The sequence below is a fragment of the Salvelinus namaycush genome, chromosome 6 (genome assembly GCF_016432855.1).
Source record: "Salvelinus namaycush isolate Seneca chromosome 6, SaNama_1.0, whole genome shotgun sequence".
Lineage (NCBI taxonomy): Eukaryota > Metazoa > Chordata > Actinopteri > Salmoniformes > Salmonidae > Salvelinus > Salvelinus namaycush.
The window spans coordinates 2,946,115-2,966,502 of NC_052312.1; the positions used below are offsets into that span (position 1 = coordinate 2,946,115).

A 20,388-nucleotide genomic window follows, 5' to 3' on the forward strand; every position below is an offset into this window, starting at 1 on the left:
CCACCCCCACACCGACTCTTTCCATTCCTCTCTTTCTCTCTCCCCTCCCTCCGTCTCTCTATATGCCCTGTAACTCCCAGTGTTCAACAGATCACTGAAATAGGAGATGGGCAGACGAAGAAGAGCGATGGAGGAGAGAGAGAGAGAGACAGGTACAACAGAGGAGAGTTGGCAGCAGTTCAAGCTCTCTTTGTGTGCACTCCCTCCCTCCCTTCAGCAGTGTCACCTTCCCTTGCTTAGCCAGTGAGTCACTGTGAGAGAGTGAGAAGGAGGAGAAGGAGAGAGACAGAGGCAGATGGTCTGAAAGCAGCAGATAGAAATACAGGCGAGAGAAAGCGTAATACTTCAATAGACCACCAGGTGGCGACACAAACCGTCTCTGAGCCATGTGTCCCCATGACTACACATCTTGTCCTGAAGGTGACCACAGGTGACTTGTCAAGGCCATTATGTAACTCTTATGTAACTCTTTATAATATGTGATCATTCTGATGAACAGAGTTTAAGATTGATACAGACCATAGGAAGAAATAGACTCATCCCAAAATAGGACACTGCTGTTTCCCTTGTTGATAATATACAGTTGATATTAATTATAAAAGTAAATATAAAATTCGATTTTCTAATATAATCATAACAAAAATAAAGGCAAGTTCAAATCAGTACCTTTTATTTTGAGTTCATATCTGAACCACATTAGATGTGATTGCTTAACCACAAACTACCACCAGGTGCAGCATGGGCGATTGATATTGATTTGTATTTAGCCGAGTATGTCCATATTCATTGAGACCAGATGGGGAAAGGGGAGATACTTAGTCAACTGAATGTATTCAACTGAAATGTGTCTTCCGAGTGGCAGAACGACAGATTTTTTTACCTTGTCTTTCTCGGGGAGATTCGACCCAGCAACCTTTCAGATACTAACCCAACGCTCTAACCACTAGGCTACCTGATGGGGAAAGTGCTGCAGCTGATGATGAGGCATAGGCGTTTACCGATGTTTTAGTTTAAGAAAATTAAACTTTGACGTAACACACAAAATAATCTAACCTTTGCGATATACATCCTTTATTCACAGAAATATCACAATTTACATACAAATACAAAGAAGTATATCTGAGTGTATAAAAATACGAAATAGCAATACGACAACATAAAAAGATTTTCAACACTGTACGTAATGGTTAGCCCCGTACCCCTAAACTTACGGAAACCATCTTTGGTCGTTGGTCCTCATTTTGAATCATTTTGATTCGCTCGTTTAGAATTAGTTTTTCATATTTTCATATTTGGACAGTTGTTGTGTAGTTGTTGGTTGGTAGTGGTACAGTCGGAGGAATGGCAGGTTTCCCACTCTGTGATTGGTGGACTGGGCTGTAAGATCAGCATGATTGGCGGGCGAGATTGGCCAGTGCTTTGGCGTGGACCGCCTTGTACAGGAGAGCGAAGCTGGAGGGGTTGAGAAGGCCGCGCCCCTGCACATCCACCTTGCCCATCAGCACGTAGTTCGCTCCTGAATGAATGAATAAATTAATGGATAGATGAATGAATGAATCAATTAATAAATAAATAAATTGATCGATAGATAGATAGATGAATCAATTAATAAATTAATGAATTGATTGATAGATTAATGAATTAAGGAATTAATAACTGAATGGATGGATGGGTAGATGAATGAATGAATGAACAAATTAATGAATTAACCAATTTACTAATCAGTCAATTAGTCCATAGTTTCCCAAACTTGGTCCTGGGACCCCCCCTAGAACTACACAGCTTATTCAAATAACCAACTGATCATCAAGCTTTGATTATTTGAATCAGCTAGGACAAAAACCGGAACGTGCACCCAGGTGGGGCCCCGGGACCGAGTTTGAGAAACCCTGAATTAGTCCATCCACCAAATATGCCAGACAGTTACAGGAAGAAGCTAATGTTCTACTCAGTTGTGTGTGTGTGTGTGTGTGTGTGTGTGTGTGTGTGTGTGCGTGTGCGTGTGCGTGTGTGTGTGTGTGTGTGTGTGTGTGTGTGTGTGTGTGTGTGTGTCAGATGTACACTGAGTGTACAAAACATTAAGAACACCTGCTCTTTCCATGACATAGACTGACCAGGTGAATCCAGGGGAAAGATACGATCCCTTATTGATGTCACTTGTTAAATCCACTTCAATCAGTGTAAATGAAGGGGAGGAGACAAGTTAAAGAAGGATTTTAAAGCCTCAAGACAATTGACACATGGATTGTGTATGTGTGCCATTCAGAGGGTGAATGGGCAATACAAAATATTTAATAAGTGCCTTTGAACAGGGTCTGGTAGTAGGTGCCAGGCGCACCACTTTGTGTCAAGAACTGCAACACTGCTGGGTTTTTCCACAATCAACAGTTTCCTGAGTGTATCAAGAATGGTCCACCACCCAAAGGCCATCCAGCCAACTTGACACAACTGCGGGAAGCATTGGAGTCAACATGGGCCAGCATCCCTGTGGAACGCTTTCGACACCTTGTAAAGTCCATGCCCCGATGAACTGAGACTGTTCTGAGGGCAAAAAGGATGGGGGACTGGGGGGGATGGGGTGCAACTCAATATTAGGAAGGTGTTCCTAATGTTTGGTATAGTCAGTGTATGTGAGACAGTACATACCTTTGCGTAGGCTGGGGCAATTCCTGCAGTTGGAGGTGAGTTTGACGGACATGGCTGGTCCTGATTTGATGATGGCCATGTGGCCACTCTTATAGGACTTGATGAGAGACACATCCACAGTCACACTGCCTCTAGGGCCTGGGACCAAGGATGTCACCTTCCCTGTGATCACTGGGAGTTGGGAGAGAGGATAGGAGAGGGAGGGGTGGGGTGGGGGGGTGATGGAGTAAGATACCGAGTGGGAGGGGAGGGGTGGGGTGGGGGGTGATGGAGTAAGATACCGAGTGGGAGGGGAGGGGTGGGGTGGGGGGGGGTGATGGAGTAAGATACCGAGTGGGAGGGGAGGGGTGGGGTGGGGGGTGATGGAGTAAGATACCGAGTGGGAGGGGAGGGGTGGGGTGGGGGGGTGATGGAGTAAGATACCGAGTGGGGGGGGGGGGGGTGATGGAGTAAGATACCGAGTGGGAGGGGTGGGGGGGGGGGGGGGGTGATGGAGTAAGATACCGAGTGGGAGGGGAGGGGTGGGGTGGGGGGGTGATGGAGTAAGATACCGAGTGGGAGGGGAGGGGTGGGGTGGGGGGGTGATGGAGTAAGATACCGAGTGGGAGGGGAGGGGTGGGGGGGGGGGGGGGGGGGGGGTGATGGAGTAAGATACCGAGTGGGAGGGGTGGTGGGGGGGGGGGGGTGATGGAGTAAGATACCGAGTGGGAGGGGAGGGGTGGGGGGGTGATGGAGTAAGATACCGAGTGGGAGGGGTGGTGGGGGGGGGGGGGGTGATGGAGTAAGATACCGAGTGGGAGGGGAGGGGTGGGGGGGTGATGGAGTAAGATACCGAGTGGGAGGGGAGGGGTGGGGGGGGGGGGGTGATGGAGTAAGATACCGAGTGGGAGGGGTGGTGGTGAGGGGGGGTGGAGGGGTGATGGAGTAAGATACCGAGTGGGAGGGGAGGGGTGGGGTGGGGTGGGGGGGGGGGTGATGGAGTAAGATACCGAGTGGGAGGGGTGGGGTGGGGGGGGGTGGAGGGGTGATGGAGTAAGATACCGAGTGGGAGGGGAGGGGTGGGGTGGGGGGGTGATGGAGTAAGATACCGAGTGGGAGGGGGGAGGGGGTGATGGATTAAGATACCGAGTGGGAAGGGGGGGGGCGGGTGATGGAGTAAGATACCGAGTGGGAGGGGGGGGGGGGGGGGGGGATGGAGTAAGATACCGAGTGGGAGGGGGAAGGGGGTGATGGAGTAAGATACCGAGTGGGAGGGGGGGGGGGGGTGATGGAGTAAGATACCGAGTGGGAGGGGAGGGGTGGGAGGGGGGGGGTGATGGAGTAAGATACCGAGTGGGAGGGGAGGGGTGGGAGGGGGGGGGTGATGGAGTAAGATACCGAGTGGGAGGGGGGGGGGGGGGGTGATGGAGTAAGATACCGAGTGGGAGGGGAGGGGTGGGAGGGGGGGGGGTGATGGAGTAAGATACCGAGTGGGAGGGGTGGGGTGGGGGGGTGATTGAGTAAGATACCGAGTGGGAGGGGGGGGGGGGGGGTGATGGAGTAAGATACCGAGTGGGAGGGGGGGGGGGGGGGGGGGGGTGATGGAGTAAGATACCGAGTGGGAGGGGAGGGGGGGGGGTGATGGAGTAAGATACCGAGTGGGAGGGGGGGGGTGATGGAGTAAGATACCGAGTGGGGGGGGGGGGGGTGATGGAGTAAGATACCGAGTGGGAGGGGTGGGGTGGGGGGGGGGGTGATGGAGTAAGATACCGAGTGGGGGGGGGGGGGTGATGGAGTAAGATACCGAGTGGGAGGGGTGGGGGGGGGGGTGGGGTGATGGAGTAAGATACCGAGTGGGAGGGGTTGAAACAGGACACCAGGATTCTATTTCTGTGGTTTGTACATTCTGACTCACTCATCCCACTTCCTTCTCTGAGGGATTAAGATATTATTGTCATATCAAGGCTTGTGACAAACATTTTCCTATGGGTATTATTTGGTGTTTGTTAAAATCTGAGAATGGCAGAGTGAGAGAGAGACAGGGAGAGAGAGACAGGGAGGGAGAGAGAGAGAGGGAGGGAGAGAGAGAGGGAGGGAGAGAGAGAGGGAGGGAGGGAGAGAGAGAGGGAGGGAGAGAGAGAGAGAGAGAGGGAGGGAGAGAGAGAGAGGGAGGGAGAGAGAGAGAGGGAGGGAGAGAGAGAGGGAGACAGAGAGAGAGGGAGGGAGAGAGAGAGAGGGAGGGAGAGAGAGAGAGGGAGGGAGAGAGAGAGGGAGGGAGAGAGAGAGAGGGAGAGAGAGAGAGAGGGAGGGAGAGAGAGAGGGAGGGAGAGAGAGAGGGAGGGAGAGAGACAGGGAGGGAGAGAGAGAGAGGGAGGGAGGGAGAGAGAGAGAGAGAGGGAGGGAGAGAGAGAGGGAGGGAGAGAGACAGGGAGGGAGAGAGAGACAGGGAGGGAGAGAGAGGGAGGGAGAGAGAGAGAGGCGGGGAGGGAGGGAGGGAGAGGGGGGGGGAGACAGGGAGAGAGAGAGGGAGGGAGAGGCGGGGAGGGAGGGAGGGAGAGGGGGGGGAGACAGGGAGGGAGAGAGAGAGAGAGGGAGGGAGAGAGAGGGAGGGAGAGAGAGAGGGAGGGAGGGAGAGAGAGGGAGGGAGAGAGAGGGAGAGAGACAGGGAGGGAGAGAGAGGGAGGGAGAGAGAGGGAGAGAGACAGGGAGGGAGAGAGAGACAGGGAGGGAGAGAGAGGGAGGGAGAGAGAGGGAGAGAGACAGGGAGGGAGAGAGAGAGAGAGAGAGAGGGGGAGGGAGAGAGAGACAGGGAGAGAGAGAGGGAGGGAGAGAGAGAGAGAGAGAGAGGGGGAGGGAGGGAGGGAGAGACAGGGAGAGAGAGAGGGAGAGAGAGAGAGAAAGATTTCCCCACAGGACCTTGTTTTGAGTCATTTAGAATAATTGTTCTAAGTGCTGTGTCTTCTTCCTGTCTACCATTAAACTGTGCCCATGCAGATCACATACCAATCTACTAGCACAAATACTGTAGCTATGAAAACCAAGATAGCAACTTCAAACCATGCCAACGAACATGTGAGATAGAGGGAGAGAGAGACACGGAGCGAGAGAGAGAGAAACAGGGAGAGAGAGAGAGAGAGGGAGGAATGAAATCATTAGGGAAGACAGGGAGAACCAAAAAGATAGACCGTAAGAAGAGGGGTAGAGGGTGTGACTCACCGAAATCATTAGGGCAGAAGTTGGATTGGAGTGTTCCTGTCCTCTTACAAGCCACGGTACACAGCTGATTCATCGGTAGGGCTACAAAATACACACACACACACACACACACACACACACACACACACACACACACACACACACACACACACACACACACACACACACACTGTTATTTCAAAACAAAATGTCTGAAAAGCAGCAGTAACAATCACAGTGCAGTATCAAACGGTTGTTCCCTCATCAGACTGTAACTCACGTTTCTTGCTCACGGCAGGTTTCTTAGTCACAGTCTTAGTCCGGCTCGGTCCATGCTTGGCTGTGGTTTTAGGCTTAGTCCCTGGTTCAGGTGTGGGCTTGGCTCCAGGCTTAGAGAAGGGTTTCTTAATTGGTTTCACTGTTTTGGCCCCTGGTTTTGGTGTGGGCTTGGATTTCACCTTGGTACCAGGTTTAGGGGTTGGTTTAGCCTTGGTACCTAGTTTAGGGGTTGGTTTAGCCTTGGTACCAGGTTTAGGGGTTGGTTTAGCCTTGGTACCAGGTTTAGTGGTTGGTTTAGCCTTGGTACCAGGTTTAGGGGTAGGTATGGGTCTGACTCCGGGCTTGGCTGTAGGCTTACGTGGTGGAGGCTTCACTGGTATCCTTACCCCAGGTCTGACGGCTGGTTTTGGGGTGGGCTTGGCCCTGATGGCTGGCTTGGGTTTAGGAGTGTTCCGGGCTGGTTTGGTCAGCTTGGAGGTTGGTTTCTGGGGTGTTGCGGTGACCCGAGACCCATGGACGTTGTCTTCCCCGGAGGAGGGCGTCCGGGAACCCCGGGGCACGCTGGAGTAGTGGGCCATGAAGCCGTTGGAGGTCACACTGAGGTCAGACACAAACTGCACCAGGAGCTCGTTCCCATTGGTCACTAGGGTCCTGTAAGAGGGGTGGAGGGAATGGAGGAGAGGAGAGGAGAAAGAGAGAGGAGAGGAAGAGGAGGGGAAAGAGAGAGGGGAGGAAGAGGAGGGGAGAGAGAGAGGAGAGGAAGAGGAGGGGAAAGAGAAAGGACAGGAAGAGGAGGGGAAAGAGAGAGGAGAGGAAGAGGAGGGGAGAGAGAGAGGAGGAGAGGAAGATGAGGGGAGGAGAGGAAGAGAAGGAGAAGAGAGAGAGGATGAGGAAGAGGAGGGGGAAGAAAGAGGAGGAGAGGCAGAGAGAGGAGAGGGAGATGAGGAGAGGCAGAGAGAGGAGAGGAAGAGGAAGGGAAAGAGAGAGAGGAAGAGGGGAAAGAGAGGAGGAAGAGGAGGGGAAAGAGAGAGGAGAGGAAGAGAGGGGAAGAGAGAGAGGAAGAGAGAGGAGAGGAAGAGAGAGGAAGATGATAGGAGGAGAGGAAGAAGAGGGGAAGAGAGAGAGGAAGAGGAAGAGAAGGGAAAAAGAGAGGAGGAAGAGGAGGGGAAAGAGAGAGGAGAGGAAGAGAGAATAGCGAAGGGAATGAGAGTGACGAGAGAGAGCCGTGGTAGATTTTGAAAAATCCTTTTGATACTAGTGAAAAGTTTTACAAATCTAAGTGAAAATGTAACAACATTTGATAAACATTTCAGTAACATCGTAAGAACATTTTCTGACCCTGGTACCCTGTCACCACAGTACTTCCCGATGCGCCGCGAGTCGTCCCTCTCACCCCCATTAAAGAATGCCACGTAGTCATAGCGACAGTACGTGTCAGCCTCTATATCCAACTTCACAAACTTGACCTCGATCACCTAGGAAAACACAACCAATCACAATGTCACAACGGACTTTCACAAGATGACAGAAACACAGCAGAGAACACAAACCATCCTTACATAACCCAAATCATGTTAAGTTACACAAGATGGAAAATGATCACACCATTCAAACCAATGTGTGTTGGAACTTCAAAGCTATTTATCTCAGAATCATCTTTTGACAGATATGAGCTCAGAACTCTAAGGTCATGATACGTTTTAGTTATGTGTCACTGTAGTTGCTTTCTTGTTATTCATAATTCTTGCACTGTAATGTAGAGTGAAAGGAGCTTTAGAATACAGAGGGGCATTTACCTTCTCTCTCTGTCTCTCTCTCTCTGTCTCTCTGTCTCTCTCTCTCTCTGCCTCTCTCTCTCTCTCTCTCTCTCTCTCTGTCTCTCTGTCTCTCTCTCTCTCTCTCTCTGTCTCTCTCTCTCTGTCTCTCTCTCTCTCTGCCTCTCTCTCTCTCTCTCTGCCTCTCTCTCTCTCTCTCTCTGCCTCTCTCTCTCTCTGCCTCTCTCTCTGCCTCTCTCTCTCTCTCTCTCTCTCTCTGTCTCTCTCTCTCGCTCTGTCTCTCTCTGTCTCTCTCTCTCTCTCTCTCTCTCTCTGTCTCTCTCTCTCTGTCTCTCTCTCGCTCTGCCTCTCTCTCTCCCTCTCTCTGCCTCTCTCTCTCTCTCTGTCTCTCTGTCTCTCTCTCTCTCTCTCTCTGTCTCTCTCTCTCTCTGCCTCGGCAAACATGTACACGCCCTACTCCTTCAATGAAACCTTTCATTTGCACACGTCACAGGACCGCAGTCAGGGGACACGCACGCACACACACACACACACACACACACACACACACACACACACACACACACACACACACACACACACACACACACACACACACACACACACACACACACACACACGGATCTACTCCCGTAACTTAAGCTTCCAGAGCCGTCTCTAACGATGGCCGTTAAGTGTCTTTCAGAACCTCAAATAAGATGAAATGATATGCTGCTGATGCTGTGTTGTGATTGGTGGAGGTGTGCTGCTGATGCTGTGTTGTGATTGGTGGAGGTGTGATGTTGTGTTGTGATTGGTGGAGGTGTGCTGCTGATGCTGTGTTGTGATTGGTGGAGGTGTGCTACTGATGCTGTGTTGTGATTGGTGGAGGTGTGCTGCTGATGCTGTGTCAGGATTGGTTGAGCCCTGACATTGCTGGGCTCCACGGAGATGTGCCAGGAGCAGCTGATGCCTGCTGGGTAATCTGAGTTGGGCCAGTTGGGTGTCTTGACTGAACCCTGAGCCTTCGTTAGTCTACCCCCACAGAACTGATTCTCTGAGGAGAGACAGACACAGAGAGAGACAGAGACAGAGAGAGAGAGACAGAGAGAGACACAGAGAGAGAGAGAGAGACAGAGAGAGAAGAGAGACAAAGACAGAGACACAGAGAGAGAGAGAGAGACAGAGAGAGAGACAGAGAGACACAGAGAGACAGAGAGAGAGACAGAGACAGAGTGACAGAAAGAGAGAGAGAGAGACGGACACTATAAATAGAGATAGACTGAAGAGCATGAAACTACGGTATCAATAATCACATCTCACTGTCTATGAGACCATAGTATCAATAATCACATCTCACCGTCCATGTGTGGTTTCCCTCCTTGGTAGTGAGCCGCAAACCCCCGTCCTCCTGTACTACTATCAGACACCATCTCCAGCATCATGGTGTTGGAGGTAGAGATGAGAGCCCCGGGTCGGAACGTCCCGCAGAACCTCCCCAGCTTCTGCATCGTGTGCAAGTGGCCGTTGTACACGTCCAGGTAGTCATAGCGACAGGTGGGGTCGGCCTCCAGGTCAAACATGCGGAAGGAGAGCATGACGACGTGACCCTCGGGGACCTGGGTATTATGGGATGTAGATGTGAGGGGCTAAATGTCAGAGGTTATTTTATACCATTTTATTGGTTTGAGTTTATTTTTATTTTTACAGGGACAGTGAACATTAATCAACGTTTCAGTAAAAGTGCCGGTTTTAGCCAGCCGGCCAATTTACAACCGCAGTCCCTGGGCAGGTTATTAAAAACAATTACAATTACAATACAGACAATCAATGAGCAGTGAGCACATGCAGAGCAACATAGAACAAGTTACACGTAGCATGCAGACAGAGCAACATAGAACAAGTAACACGTAGCATGCAGACAGAGCAACATAGAACAAAAAGCAACAAGACAAAATCCATAAAAGCGTGTTTCCACACCTCACAAGCTACAGACAACAGACAACATGGAATGCGGAAATACACAGCTAGGGATTATGTTCACAAATCTGACTGACCTTTAGCCATGTCTTCATGTTTTTTGTGAAAGTGTGATATGTGGTGCAGTTATGTGTGTCTGATGGCAGTGTATTCCAGACATGGGAAGCTCTCACAGAGAAAGCGGATTTACTAAAGGTGCTTTTCCTTAAAAGGGAACTATACAGTCACCTCTCATGGCAGAGCTTGTGGATCTGCTGCCATATGTTTGGGTTTTCTGTTTAACAAAAGTACTGAGTGGAGGGGGAGCCAGGCCATTTAGGATCTTGAATACAAGACATGCGTCGGTGTATTGCACAAGATTTTCCCAACTCAAGAGCTCATGCTTTTTGAGGATGTAACAGTGATGATGGCTATTGGGCTTCCTATCAAGCACCTGTTTGTAGACAGACTGAATAGGTTTTTGATGTTGTACAGCAAGCTTGGGCCCAACTAGTCAAGCAGTATGTTAAGTGGGGGAGTATCATAGATTTGAAGTACAGTTTTGCTACCACTGTAGTCAAACAATTTCATATAAATCGGAAATTAGCTAGGTTGAATTTGGTTATTTGAATTACCTTTTTCACATGCTTTTTAAAAGAGAGGTTGGAATCAAGTATGATGCCAAGGCACTTAAAATCAGATATCACCTGGAGCTTCTCCCCTGACACACAGACATCTGGCTCAGTAGCATCAGATACCAGCTGGAGCTTCTCCCCTGACACACAGACATCTGGCTCAGTAGCATCAGATACCAGCTAGCGCTTCTGCCCTGACACACAGACATCTGGCTCCGTAGCATCAGATACCAGCTGGAGCTTCTGCCCTGACACATAGACATCAGGCTCCGTAGCATCAGATACCATCTGGAGCTTCTCCCCTGACACACAGACATCTGGCTCAGTAGCATCAGATACCAGCTGGAGCTTCTCCCCTGACACATAGACATCTGGCTCAGTAGCATCAGATACCACCTGGAGCTTCTCCCCTGACACACAGACATCTGGCTCAGTAGCATCAGATACCACCTGGAGCTTCTCCCCTGACACACAGACATCTGGCTCAGTAGCATCAGATACCAGCTGGAGCTTCTGCCCTGACACACAGACATCTGGCTCAGTAGCATCAGATACCAGCTGGAGCTTCTCCCCTGACACACAGACATCTGGCTCAGTAGCATCAGATACCACCTGGAGCTTCTCCCCTGACACACAGACATCTGGCTCAGTAGCATCAGATACCAGCTGGAGCTTCTGCCCTGACACACAGACATCTGGCTCAGTAGCATCAGATACCAGCTGGAGCTTCTCCCCTGACACACAGACATCTGGCTCAGTAGCATCAGATACCAGCTGGAGCTTCTGCCCTGACACACAGACATCTGGCTCAGTAGCATCAGATACCAGCTGGAGCTTCTCCCCTGACACACAGACATCTGGCTCAGTAGCATCAGATACCAGCTGGAGCTTCTGCCCTGACACACAGACATCTGGCTCAGTAGCATCAGATACCACCTGGAGCTTCTGCCCTGACACACAGACATCTGGCTCAGTAGCATCAGATACCACCTGGAGCTTCTGCCCTGACACACAGACATCTGGCTCAGTAGCATCAGATACCAGCTGGAGCTTCTGCCCTGACACACAGACATCAGGCTCAGTAGCATCAGATACCAGCTGGAGCTTCTGCCCTGACACACAGACATCTGACTCAGTAACATCAGATACCAGCTGGAGCTTCTGCCCTGACACACAGACATCTGGCTCAGTAGCATCAGATACCAGCTGGAGCTTCTCCCCTGACACACAGACATCTGGCTCAGTAGCATCAGTTGTCCTCTTTGTGAAGAACATAAAGACTGTTTTTTCACATTGAGATGTAAAGATGAGTCACTGAGCCACTTTGTAACCTGGACCATTACAGTAGTGAGTCACTGAGTCACTTGTAACCTGGACCATTACAGTAGTGAGCCACTTTGTAACCTGGACCATTACAGTAGTGAGCCACTTTGTAACCTGGACCATTACAGTAGTGAGCCACTTTGTAACCTGGACCATTACAGTAGTGAGTCACTTTGTAACCTGGACCATTACAGTAGTGAGTCACTTTGTAACCTGGACCATTACAGTAGTGAGCCACTTTGTAACCTGGACCATTACAGTAGTGAGCCACTTTGTAACCTGGACCATTACAGTAGTGAGTTCTTGTGCAGCTTGTTGTTTGCTCTTTGCACATATATCACTGTATCATCTGCATACATTTGAACTTCAGACCCAGTACAGACAGAAGGCAGATCATTAATGTACAGGCTGAACAGGAGGGGCCCCAGTATTGACCCTTGGGGCACGCCCACATCATAGCTGAGAGTGGGCGACAGCTCATTGCTCACTCTGACACACTGAGTTCTGCCTTCAAGGTATGATTTCATCCATCTCAAGGCATCGGGGGAAAAGTTGAACTTGGACAATTTTGTGATGAGAATCTAATGGTTAACAGCATCAAAAGCCTTCCTTAGGTCCAGAAACACAGCCCCAACAACGCCCTATTTGTCCATCTTGGACTTCACATTTTCCAGAAAAAAGCAGTTGGCCGTTTCTGTGGAGTGTTTCGCTCTGAAGCAAAACTGCATGGAGTGTAATGTGAAGGGGCTGTTGTTGAGGTGGGCAATCAGTTGCTCTGCTACACACTTTTCAACAACCTTCGACACACCAGGTAGTATACTAATGGGCCTGTAGTTACTCACGTCAGCAGGGTCACCCGATTTAAAGATGGCCGTTATTATGGCTGACTTCCAGACCCTTGGAAACACCACCTGACCAATAGATGTGTTGGTGACCTTAGTAATGGGGCCATTGAGTGACTCTTTGTAGTTTTTAAGAAAGGTAGAGTCCAGCCCAAACACATCTTTGGCTTTAGAGTTCTTTAGTGAGCTAATCACCTTGTTAACCTTTGACTCAGAAACCTCTCTTATGATGAAGACAGGTTGAGCGTCATTTACTAGCACTGAGCCCAAGAAACCGGTGGAGGGGTTCTGTGTCAGTACCCTGACAGAGTCAATAAAGTAGGAATTGAAGGCTATTGCTATTTCGACTGCATCCTGTGTTAGATTGTTATTCGCCAGGATTTCTAGTCTTTTTGCAGTGTTACCATGGTCTTTCCCTGTTAACGTTTTTAGATTCTCCCAGATCAAGTTTGAATTTCCCTTTGCTTCACCAGTTATGTTAATAAAAAAGTTTGCCTTGGCCTGTCTGATTTCTTTCATCTCCTTATTTCTCAACATGGTAAACCTACATCTGTCATGCTCTAATTTAGATTTTAGGGCTGTTTTTAGAGCATAATCTCATTCTTACATACATTTCCAGATTTCTCCATTTAGCCAAGGAAGAGTGCTCTTTAGGCCAGGTTTGGATTTGATTTTCTTTAGGAAACCATTTATTGTAGTCTGGATTGTGATAGAAAATAGGACAAGAGATCATTCCAGTTAATTCCCTTAATTGCGTTTTCAAAATATTTTTTTTCACTCTTAGGTATTCTGAGTTGATCCGGCTTTCTAACAGTAGAGAGGTGAAACCTGTTCAGTAGAGAGGTGAAACCTGTTCAGTAGAGAGGTTAAACCTGTTCAGTAGAGAGGTGAAACCTGTTCAGTAGAGAGGTTAAACCTGTTCAGTAGAGAGGTGAAACCTGTTCAGTAGAGAGGTTAAACCTTTCAGTAGAGATGTTAAACCTGTTCAGTAGAGAGGTTAAACCTGTTCAGTCTAGAGGTGAAACCTGTTCAGTCTAGAGGTGAAACCTGTTCAGTAGAGAGGTGAAACCTGTTCAGTAGAGAGGTGAAACCTGTTCAGTAGAGAGGTGAAACCTGTTCAGTAGAGAGGTTAAACCTGTTCAGTAGAGAGGTTAAACCTGTTCAGTAGAGAGGTTAAACCTGTTCAGTAGAGAGGTGAAACCTGTTCAGTAGAGAGGTTAAACCTGTTCAGTAGAGAGGTTAAACCTGTTCAGTAGAGAGGTTAAACCTGTTCAGTCTAGAGGTGAAACCTGTTCAGTCTAGAGGTGAAACCTGTTCAGTCTAGAGGTGAAACCTGTTCAGTAGAGAGGTGAAACCTGTTCAGTAGAGAGGTTAAACCTGTTCAGTAGAGAGGTGAAACCTGTTCAGTAGAGAGGTTAAACCTGTTCAGTAGAGAGGTTAAACCTGTTCAGTAGAGAGGTTAAACCTGTTCAGTAGAGAGGTGAAACCTGTTCAGTAGAGAGGTTAAACCTGTTCAGTAGAGAGGTTAAACCTGTTCAGTAGAGAGGTTAAACCTGTTCAGTCTAGAGGTGAAACCTGTTCAGTCTAGAGGTGAAACCTGTTCAGTCTAGAGGTGAAACCTGTTCAGTAGAGAGGTGAAACCTGTTCAGTAGAGAGGTTAAACCTGTTCAGTAGAGAGGTGAAACCTGTTCAGTAGAGAGGTTAAACCTGTTCAGTAGAGAGGTTAAACCTGTTCAGTAGAGAGGTTAAACCTGTTCAGTCTAGAGGTGAAACCTGTTCAGTCTAGAGGTGAAACCTGTTCAGTCTAGAGGTGAAACCTGTTCAGTAGAGAGGTGAAACCTGTTCAGTAGAGAGGTTAAACCTGTTCAGTAGAGAGGTGAAACCTGTTCAGTAGAGAGGTGAAACCTGTTCAGTAGAGAGGTTAAACCTGTTCAGTAGAGATGTTAAATCTGTTCAGTAGAGAGGTGAAACCTGTTCAGTAGAGAGGTGAAACCTGTTCAGTAGAGAGGTGAAACCTGTTCAGTAGAGAGGTGAAACCTGTTCAGTAGAGAGGTGAAACCTGTTCAGTAGAGAGGTGAAACCTGTTCAGTAGAGAGGTTAAACCTGTTCAGTAGAGAGGTGAAACCTGTTCAGTAGAGAGGTTAAACCTGTTCAGTAGAGAGGTTAAACCTGTTCAGTAGAGAGGTTAAATCTGTTCAGTAGAGAGAGGAAACCTGTTCAGTAGAGAGATCCCCTCTTCCTTCAATCCTGTCTCTCCTGAAAACATTGTAGCCAGGCACAATCAAAGCAGCATATGGAGAGTTTTTATGGAGCCATGTCTCTGAGAGGCAGAGGAAGTCAAGGTTGGAGTCTGTGAGAAGATGTTGGAATTTGATCACTTTTTGGAATGACACTACGACGAATGTTCAAGTGCCCCCCTAGTAGTCCCTTGGGCTTGGTCACATACAGATGGTTAGCAGATGTTATTGGTCACATACAGATGGTTAACAGATGTTATTGGTCACATACAGATGGTTAGCAGATGTTATTGGTCACATACAGATGGTTAGCAGATGTTATTGGTCACATACAGATGGTTAGCAGATGTTATTGGTCACATACAGATGGCTAGCAGATGTTATTGGTCACATACAGATGGTTAGCAGATGTTATTGGTCACATACAGATGGTTAGCAGATGTTATTAGTCACATACAGATGGTTAGCAGATGTTATTAGTCACATACAGATGGTTAGCAGATGTTATTGGTCACATACAGATGGTTAACAGATGTTATTGGTCACATACAGATGGTTAGCAGATGTTATTGGTCACATACAGATGGTTAGCAGATGTTATTGGTCACATACAGATGGTTAACAGATGGTTAATATGTAAGATATGTAAACATTATTAAATACAGCATATACATATGAGATGAGTAATGTAAGATATGTAAACATGATTAAATACAGCATATACATATGAGATGAGTAATGTAAGATATGTAAACATGATTAAATACAGTATATACATATGAGATGAGTAATGTAAGATATGTGAACATTATTAAAGTGGCATGTGATTATGTAGAAGGTACTGTTATTACAGCTAGGGTGCAGCTGGACGGTTTGAGTAGTACTTCTGGTGTTATATGGTGTCGTGGTATATATTCTGTTGGGTACTCACAGTGATGTACCAGGTGCATTTGCGGTTAGGTTTGTAGTGGCTGGGGAATCCCTCACTGCCCACAAAGCCTGATTCAGTCACCAAGTGACCTCCACAGTGGAAGATAGGCCTGAGAGAGAGGGAGCAGGAGGGAGAGAGAGAGAGAGAGAGAGAGGGAGTGAGAGAAACAGAGAGACAGAGAGAGAGAGAGAGAGAAAGGGAGAGAGAGTGAGAGTGTGTGGGAGGAGACAGAGAGAGAGAGAGAGAGACGTTAAATTCTACAACCACCTAAAAGGAAGTGATTCCCAAATCTTCCATAACAAAGTCATCACCTACAGAGAGATTAATCTGGAGAAGAGTCCCCTAAGCAATCAGGTCCTGGGGCTCTGTTCACAAACACAAACAGACCCCACAGAGCCCCAGGACAGCAATACAATTAGACCCAACCAAATTATGAGAAAACAAAAAGATAATTACTTGACACATTGGAAAGACAACAAAAAAACTGAGCAAACTAGAATGCTATTTGGCCCTAAACAGAGATTACACAGTGGCAGAATACCTGACCACTTTGACTGACCCAAACTTAAGGAAAGCTTTGACTATGAACAAACTCAGTGAGAATAGCCTTGCTATTGAGAAAGGTCGCCGTAGGCAGATTTGTGACCTGTTATCACAAGAAAAGGGCAACCAGTGAAGAACAAACACCATTGTAAGTTCAACCCATATTAATGTTTATTTTCCCTTTTGTACTTCAACCATTTGTACATCATTACAGCACTGTATATATGCATAATATGACATTTGTAAAGTCTTTATTATTTTGGAACTTCTATGAGTGTAATGTATACTGTTCATTTTAATTGTTTATTTCACTTTTGTATATTATCTACTTCACTTGCTTTTGGCAATGTTAACATATGTTTCCCATGCCAATAAAGCCCCTTGAATTGAAAGAGCGAGAGAGAGAGAGAGAGAGAGAGAGAGAGAGAGAGAGAGAGAGAGAGAGAGAGAGAGAGAGAGAGAGAGAGAGAGAGAGAGAGAGAGAGAGAGAGACAGAGAGAGACAGAGACAGAGACAGAGACAGACAGAGACAGAGACAGAGACAGAGAGAGAGAGAGACAGAGAGAGACAGAGACAGAGAGAGAGAGAGAGAGAGAGAGAGATAGAGAGAGAGAGAGAGAGAGAGAGAGAGGGAGGGAGGGAGGGAGAGAGGGAGAGAGAGAGGGAGAGACCACCAAATGGAACATAAAATTCGACAAACGTGTAATTTTTTGAGTAAAAATGTTTGGGGATTATTTCACTTTTGTTTATGATCTATTTCACTTGAATTGAATTTGAGAGAGAGATCCATTCTATTATTTCTCTTCTCTGTGAGTAAAAATGAACCGATCCATGGCATGTTTTATAATTCTATAGAAAACGGTTTCAGACGTCACAGGAACCTTGCTACTAAGGTAACTCCTTTAAGCATCAACATTCTGGGGGCAGAACCCCTCTCTAAACACACTGAAACCACCGGCAACACAGACCCACTCTGTTCTCTGAGAACTCACATAGGGGAGGGGTTTTATAAAGGTAGGCCCAATCCTGGGCAGTAAACACGGATAATATGTATGTTGGGGAGAACTCACATAGGGGAGGGGTTTTATAAAGGTAGGCCCAATCCTGGGCAGTAAACACGGATAATATGTATGTTGGGGAGAACTCACATAGGGGAGGGGTTTTATAAAGGTAGGCCCAATCCTGGGCAGTAAACACGGATAATATGTATGTTGGGGAGAACTCACATAGGGGAGGGTTTTTATAAAGGTAGGCCCAATCCTGGGCAGTAAACACGGATAATATGTATGTTGGGGAGAACTCACATAGGGGAGGGGTTTTATAAAGGTAGGCCCAATCCTGGGCAGTAAACACGGATAATATGTATGTTGGGGAGAACTCACATAGGGGAGGGGTTTTATAAAGGTAGGCCCAATCCTGGGCAGTAAACACGGATAATATGTATGTTGGGGAGAACTCACATAGGGGAGGGGTTTTATAAAGGTAGGCCCAATCCTGGGCAGTAAACACGGATAATATGTATGTTGGGGAGAACTCACATAGGGGAGGGGTTTTATAAAGGTAGGCCCAATCCTGGGCAGTAAACACGGATAATATGTATGTTGGGGAGAACTCACATAGGGGAGGGGTTTTATAGCACAGTCAAGCATAGACACACACATATACGCACGTTTAGAGTTTTGTTATTTCTATGTATGGTATACATCATCCAACAAAATGATAGCTTGCAGGTTCCTTCTCGACAATACAACAACAACAAGAAATAATACAAGATAAGAATACCAACATAAAGTAAATGGCTCAGTAGAATAGAATAAACATTTTAGCATCAGTATAATACAGGAAGGTACTATTTGTCGTGTAATATTTAAACGTGTATAGAGGAAGGGGGATGGAGACAGTGTATAAACTGAGCAGTATAATAAGAGTCTGGTAGTAGCTGTGTGTGTGTGTGTGTGTGTGTGTGTGTGTGTGTGTGTGTGTGTGTGTGTGTGTGTGTGTGTGTGTGTGTGTGTGTGTGTGTGTGTGTGTGTGTGTGTGTGTGTCTGTGTGTGTGTGTGTGTGTGTGTGTGTGTGTGTGTGTGTGTGTGTGTTTGTGCGTGTGTTGGTGCATGTGTGCTAAGGTGCAGAGAGTCAGTGCAGGTGGTCAGTCCAGTTCAAGTGTTCAGCAGTCTGATGGCTTTGTAGATAGAAACTGTCTCTGAGCCTGTTGGTATCAGACCTCTTGCTCCGATACCATCGACCCGACGGTAAGGAAGAGAACAGCTCGTGGCAGGAAGTGCTGTTGCGCCCTCTTGACAACAGCGGGTGGTGTTGTCGGCCCATGTCAAGTCATAGGTGATGTGGACTCAGAGGCACTTAAAATCCCCCCCCCCCCCCCCCCCCTATATGCTGACTTGTCGTTGTCTGTTATCAGGCCTAACAACCGTGGTGTCATCAGCAAACTAGATGATAGGGCTGGTGTCGTGCAAAGCCACACAGTCGTGGGTAAACAGGGAGTACAGCAGACGGCTGAGGAAACATCCCTGGGGGGGGACTCCTGTGTTTGTGTTGAGAGTCAGTGTGGAGGAGGTGTTGTTGCCGATCCTCACAGACTGTGGTCTGCCCGTCTGGAAGTCCAGGAAGTCCAGTTGCAGAGGGTGGTGTCCAGGCGCAGGGCTCTGAGCTTGGTGTCCAGACGCAGGGCTCTGAGCTTGGTGTCCAGACGCAGGGCTCTGAGCTTGGTGTCCAGACGCAGGGCTCTGAGCTTGGTGTCCAGACGCAGGGCTCTGAGCTTGGTGTCCAGACGCAGGACTCTGAGCTTGGTGTCCAGACGCAGGGCTCTGAGCTTGGTGTCCAGACCCAGGGCTCTGAGCTTGGTGTCCAGACGCAGGGCTCTGAGCTTGGTGTCCAGACGCAGGACTCTGAGCTTGGTGTCCAGACGCAGGGCTCTGAGCTTGGTGTCCAGACCCAGGACTCTGAGCTTGGTGTCCAGACGCAGGGCTCTGAGCTTGGTGTCCAGACGCAGGTCTCTGAGCTTGGTGTCCAGACGCAGGGCTCTGAGCTTGGTGTCCAGACCCAGGGCTCTGAGCTTGGTGTTCAGACGCAGGGCTCTGAGCTTGGTGTCCAGACCCAGGGCTCTGAGCTTGGTGTCGAGCTTGGAGGGGGACAATAGCGTTGAATGCTGAACTGTAGTCAATGGACAGCATTCTGACATAGGTGTTCCTCTTGTCCAGATGTGTAGCGGCCGTGTGAATAGCGGGGGAAATGGACTCAGTGGATCTGTTGGAGTGGTAGACTAATTGGAGTGGGTCCAGTGTCTGGTATGCTGGCCCTGATGTGGATCTTGTCCAGCCTCTCGAAGCGCTTCATGATGTCCGGGGTGAGCACGACGGGGTCACCTTGTGTTTCTTGGGCACTGGGATGATGGTGGTCTCCATGAAGCAGGTGGGGACTACAACCTGGGACTGGGACAGGTTGAAGATGTCCGAGAAGATGCCCGCCAACTGGTCAACACACACGCTCGTGTTAAAGCGGTGCCACATCAGAAAAGTGTCACCACACACAATGCACACTTTACTTTGGCATGGGGCCACAGGGGCCACAGGCAAACAGTGGCACTTTTGAAAAACTGAAACCAATCGGCACTACACATAGCCTGTTATATATACACACACACACACACACACACACACACACACACACACACACACACACACACACACACACACACACACACACACACACACACACACACACACACACACACACACACACACACACACACAGGTATATTTTACAGCAAGCCCTCAGGCTTATTCGACTTTAATATTTAATTCAAACAACTGTAATGGTTCTGATCTGTTGTAAAAAGGCATCAGTGTGTTCCAACATACTGTGCTGTATACACAAAATCATATCCACGGTCAACACTTTTTTATCACAACCCCCCATAGCTCAGTTTATAGTTCAGAGATGTCGTGTTGTAGAAAGTTTCCCTCCCTGACCCGCTCCCTTCTCCAACCATGTTCCACTTCCAGGTCCTGACAGGGTTGCTTTGTGTTTAAAGTAGTGCCGGAAAAGCCA

The 20,388-nt window shown here is 48.2% G+C and overlaps 1 protein-coding gene across 1 annotated transcript; it reads right to left on the reverse strand.

Moving 5' to 3' along the window:
* Positions 1–1,385: 1,385 nt before the first annotated feature.
* Positions 1,386–19,847, reverse strand: LOC120049452 (procollagen C-endopeptidase enhancer 2-like). Its single transcript, XM_038995718.1, has 10 exons — positions 19,704–19,847; positions 18,826–18,932; positions 15,781–15,889; positions 9,214–9,472; positions 8,786–8,910; positions 7,438–7,574; positions 6,101–6,750; positions 5,842–5,922; positions 2,647–2,817; positions 1,386–1,516 (listed from the first exon to the last, which is right to left on the reverse strand). Exons 1-10 carry the CDS (start codon positions 19,845–19,847, stop codon positions 1,386–1,388), a joined length of 1,914 nt encoding a protein of 637 aa, XP_038851646.1.
* Between the last annotated feature and the right edge of the window lie 541 nt (positions 19,848–20,388).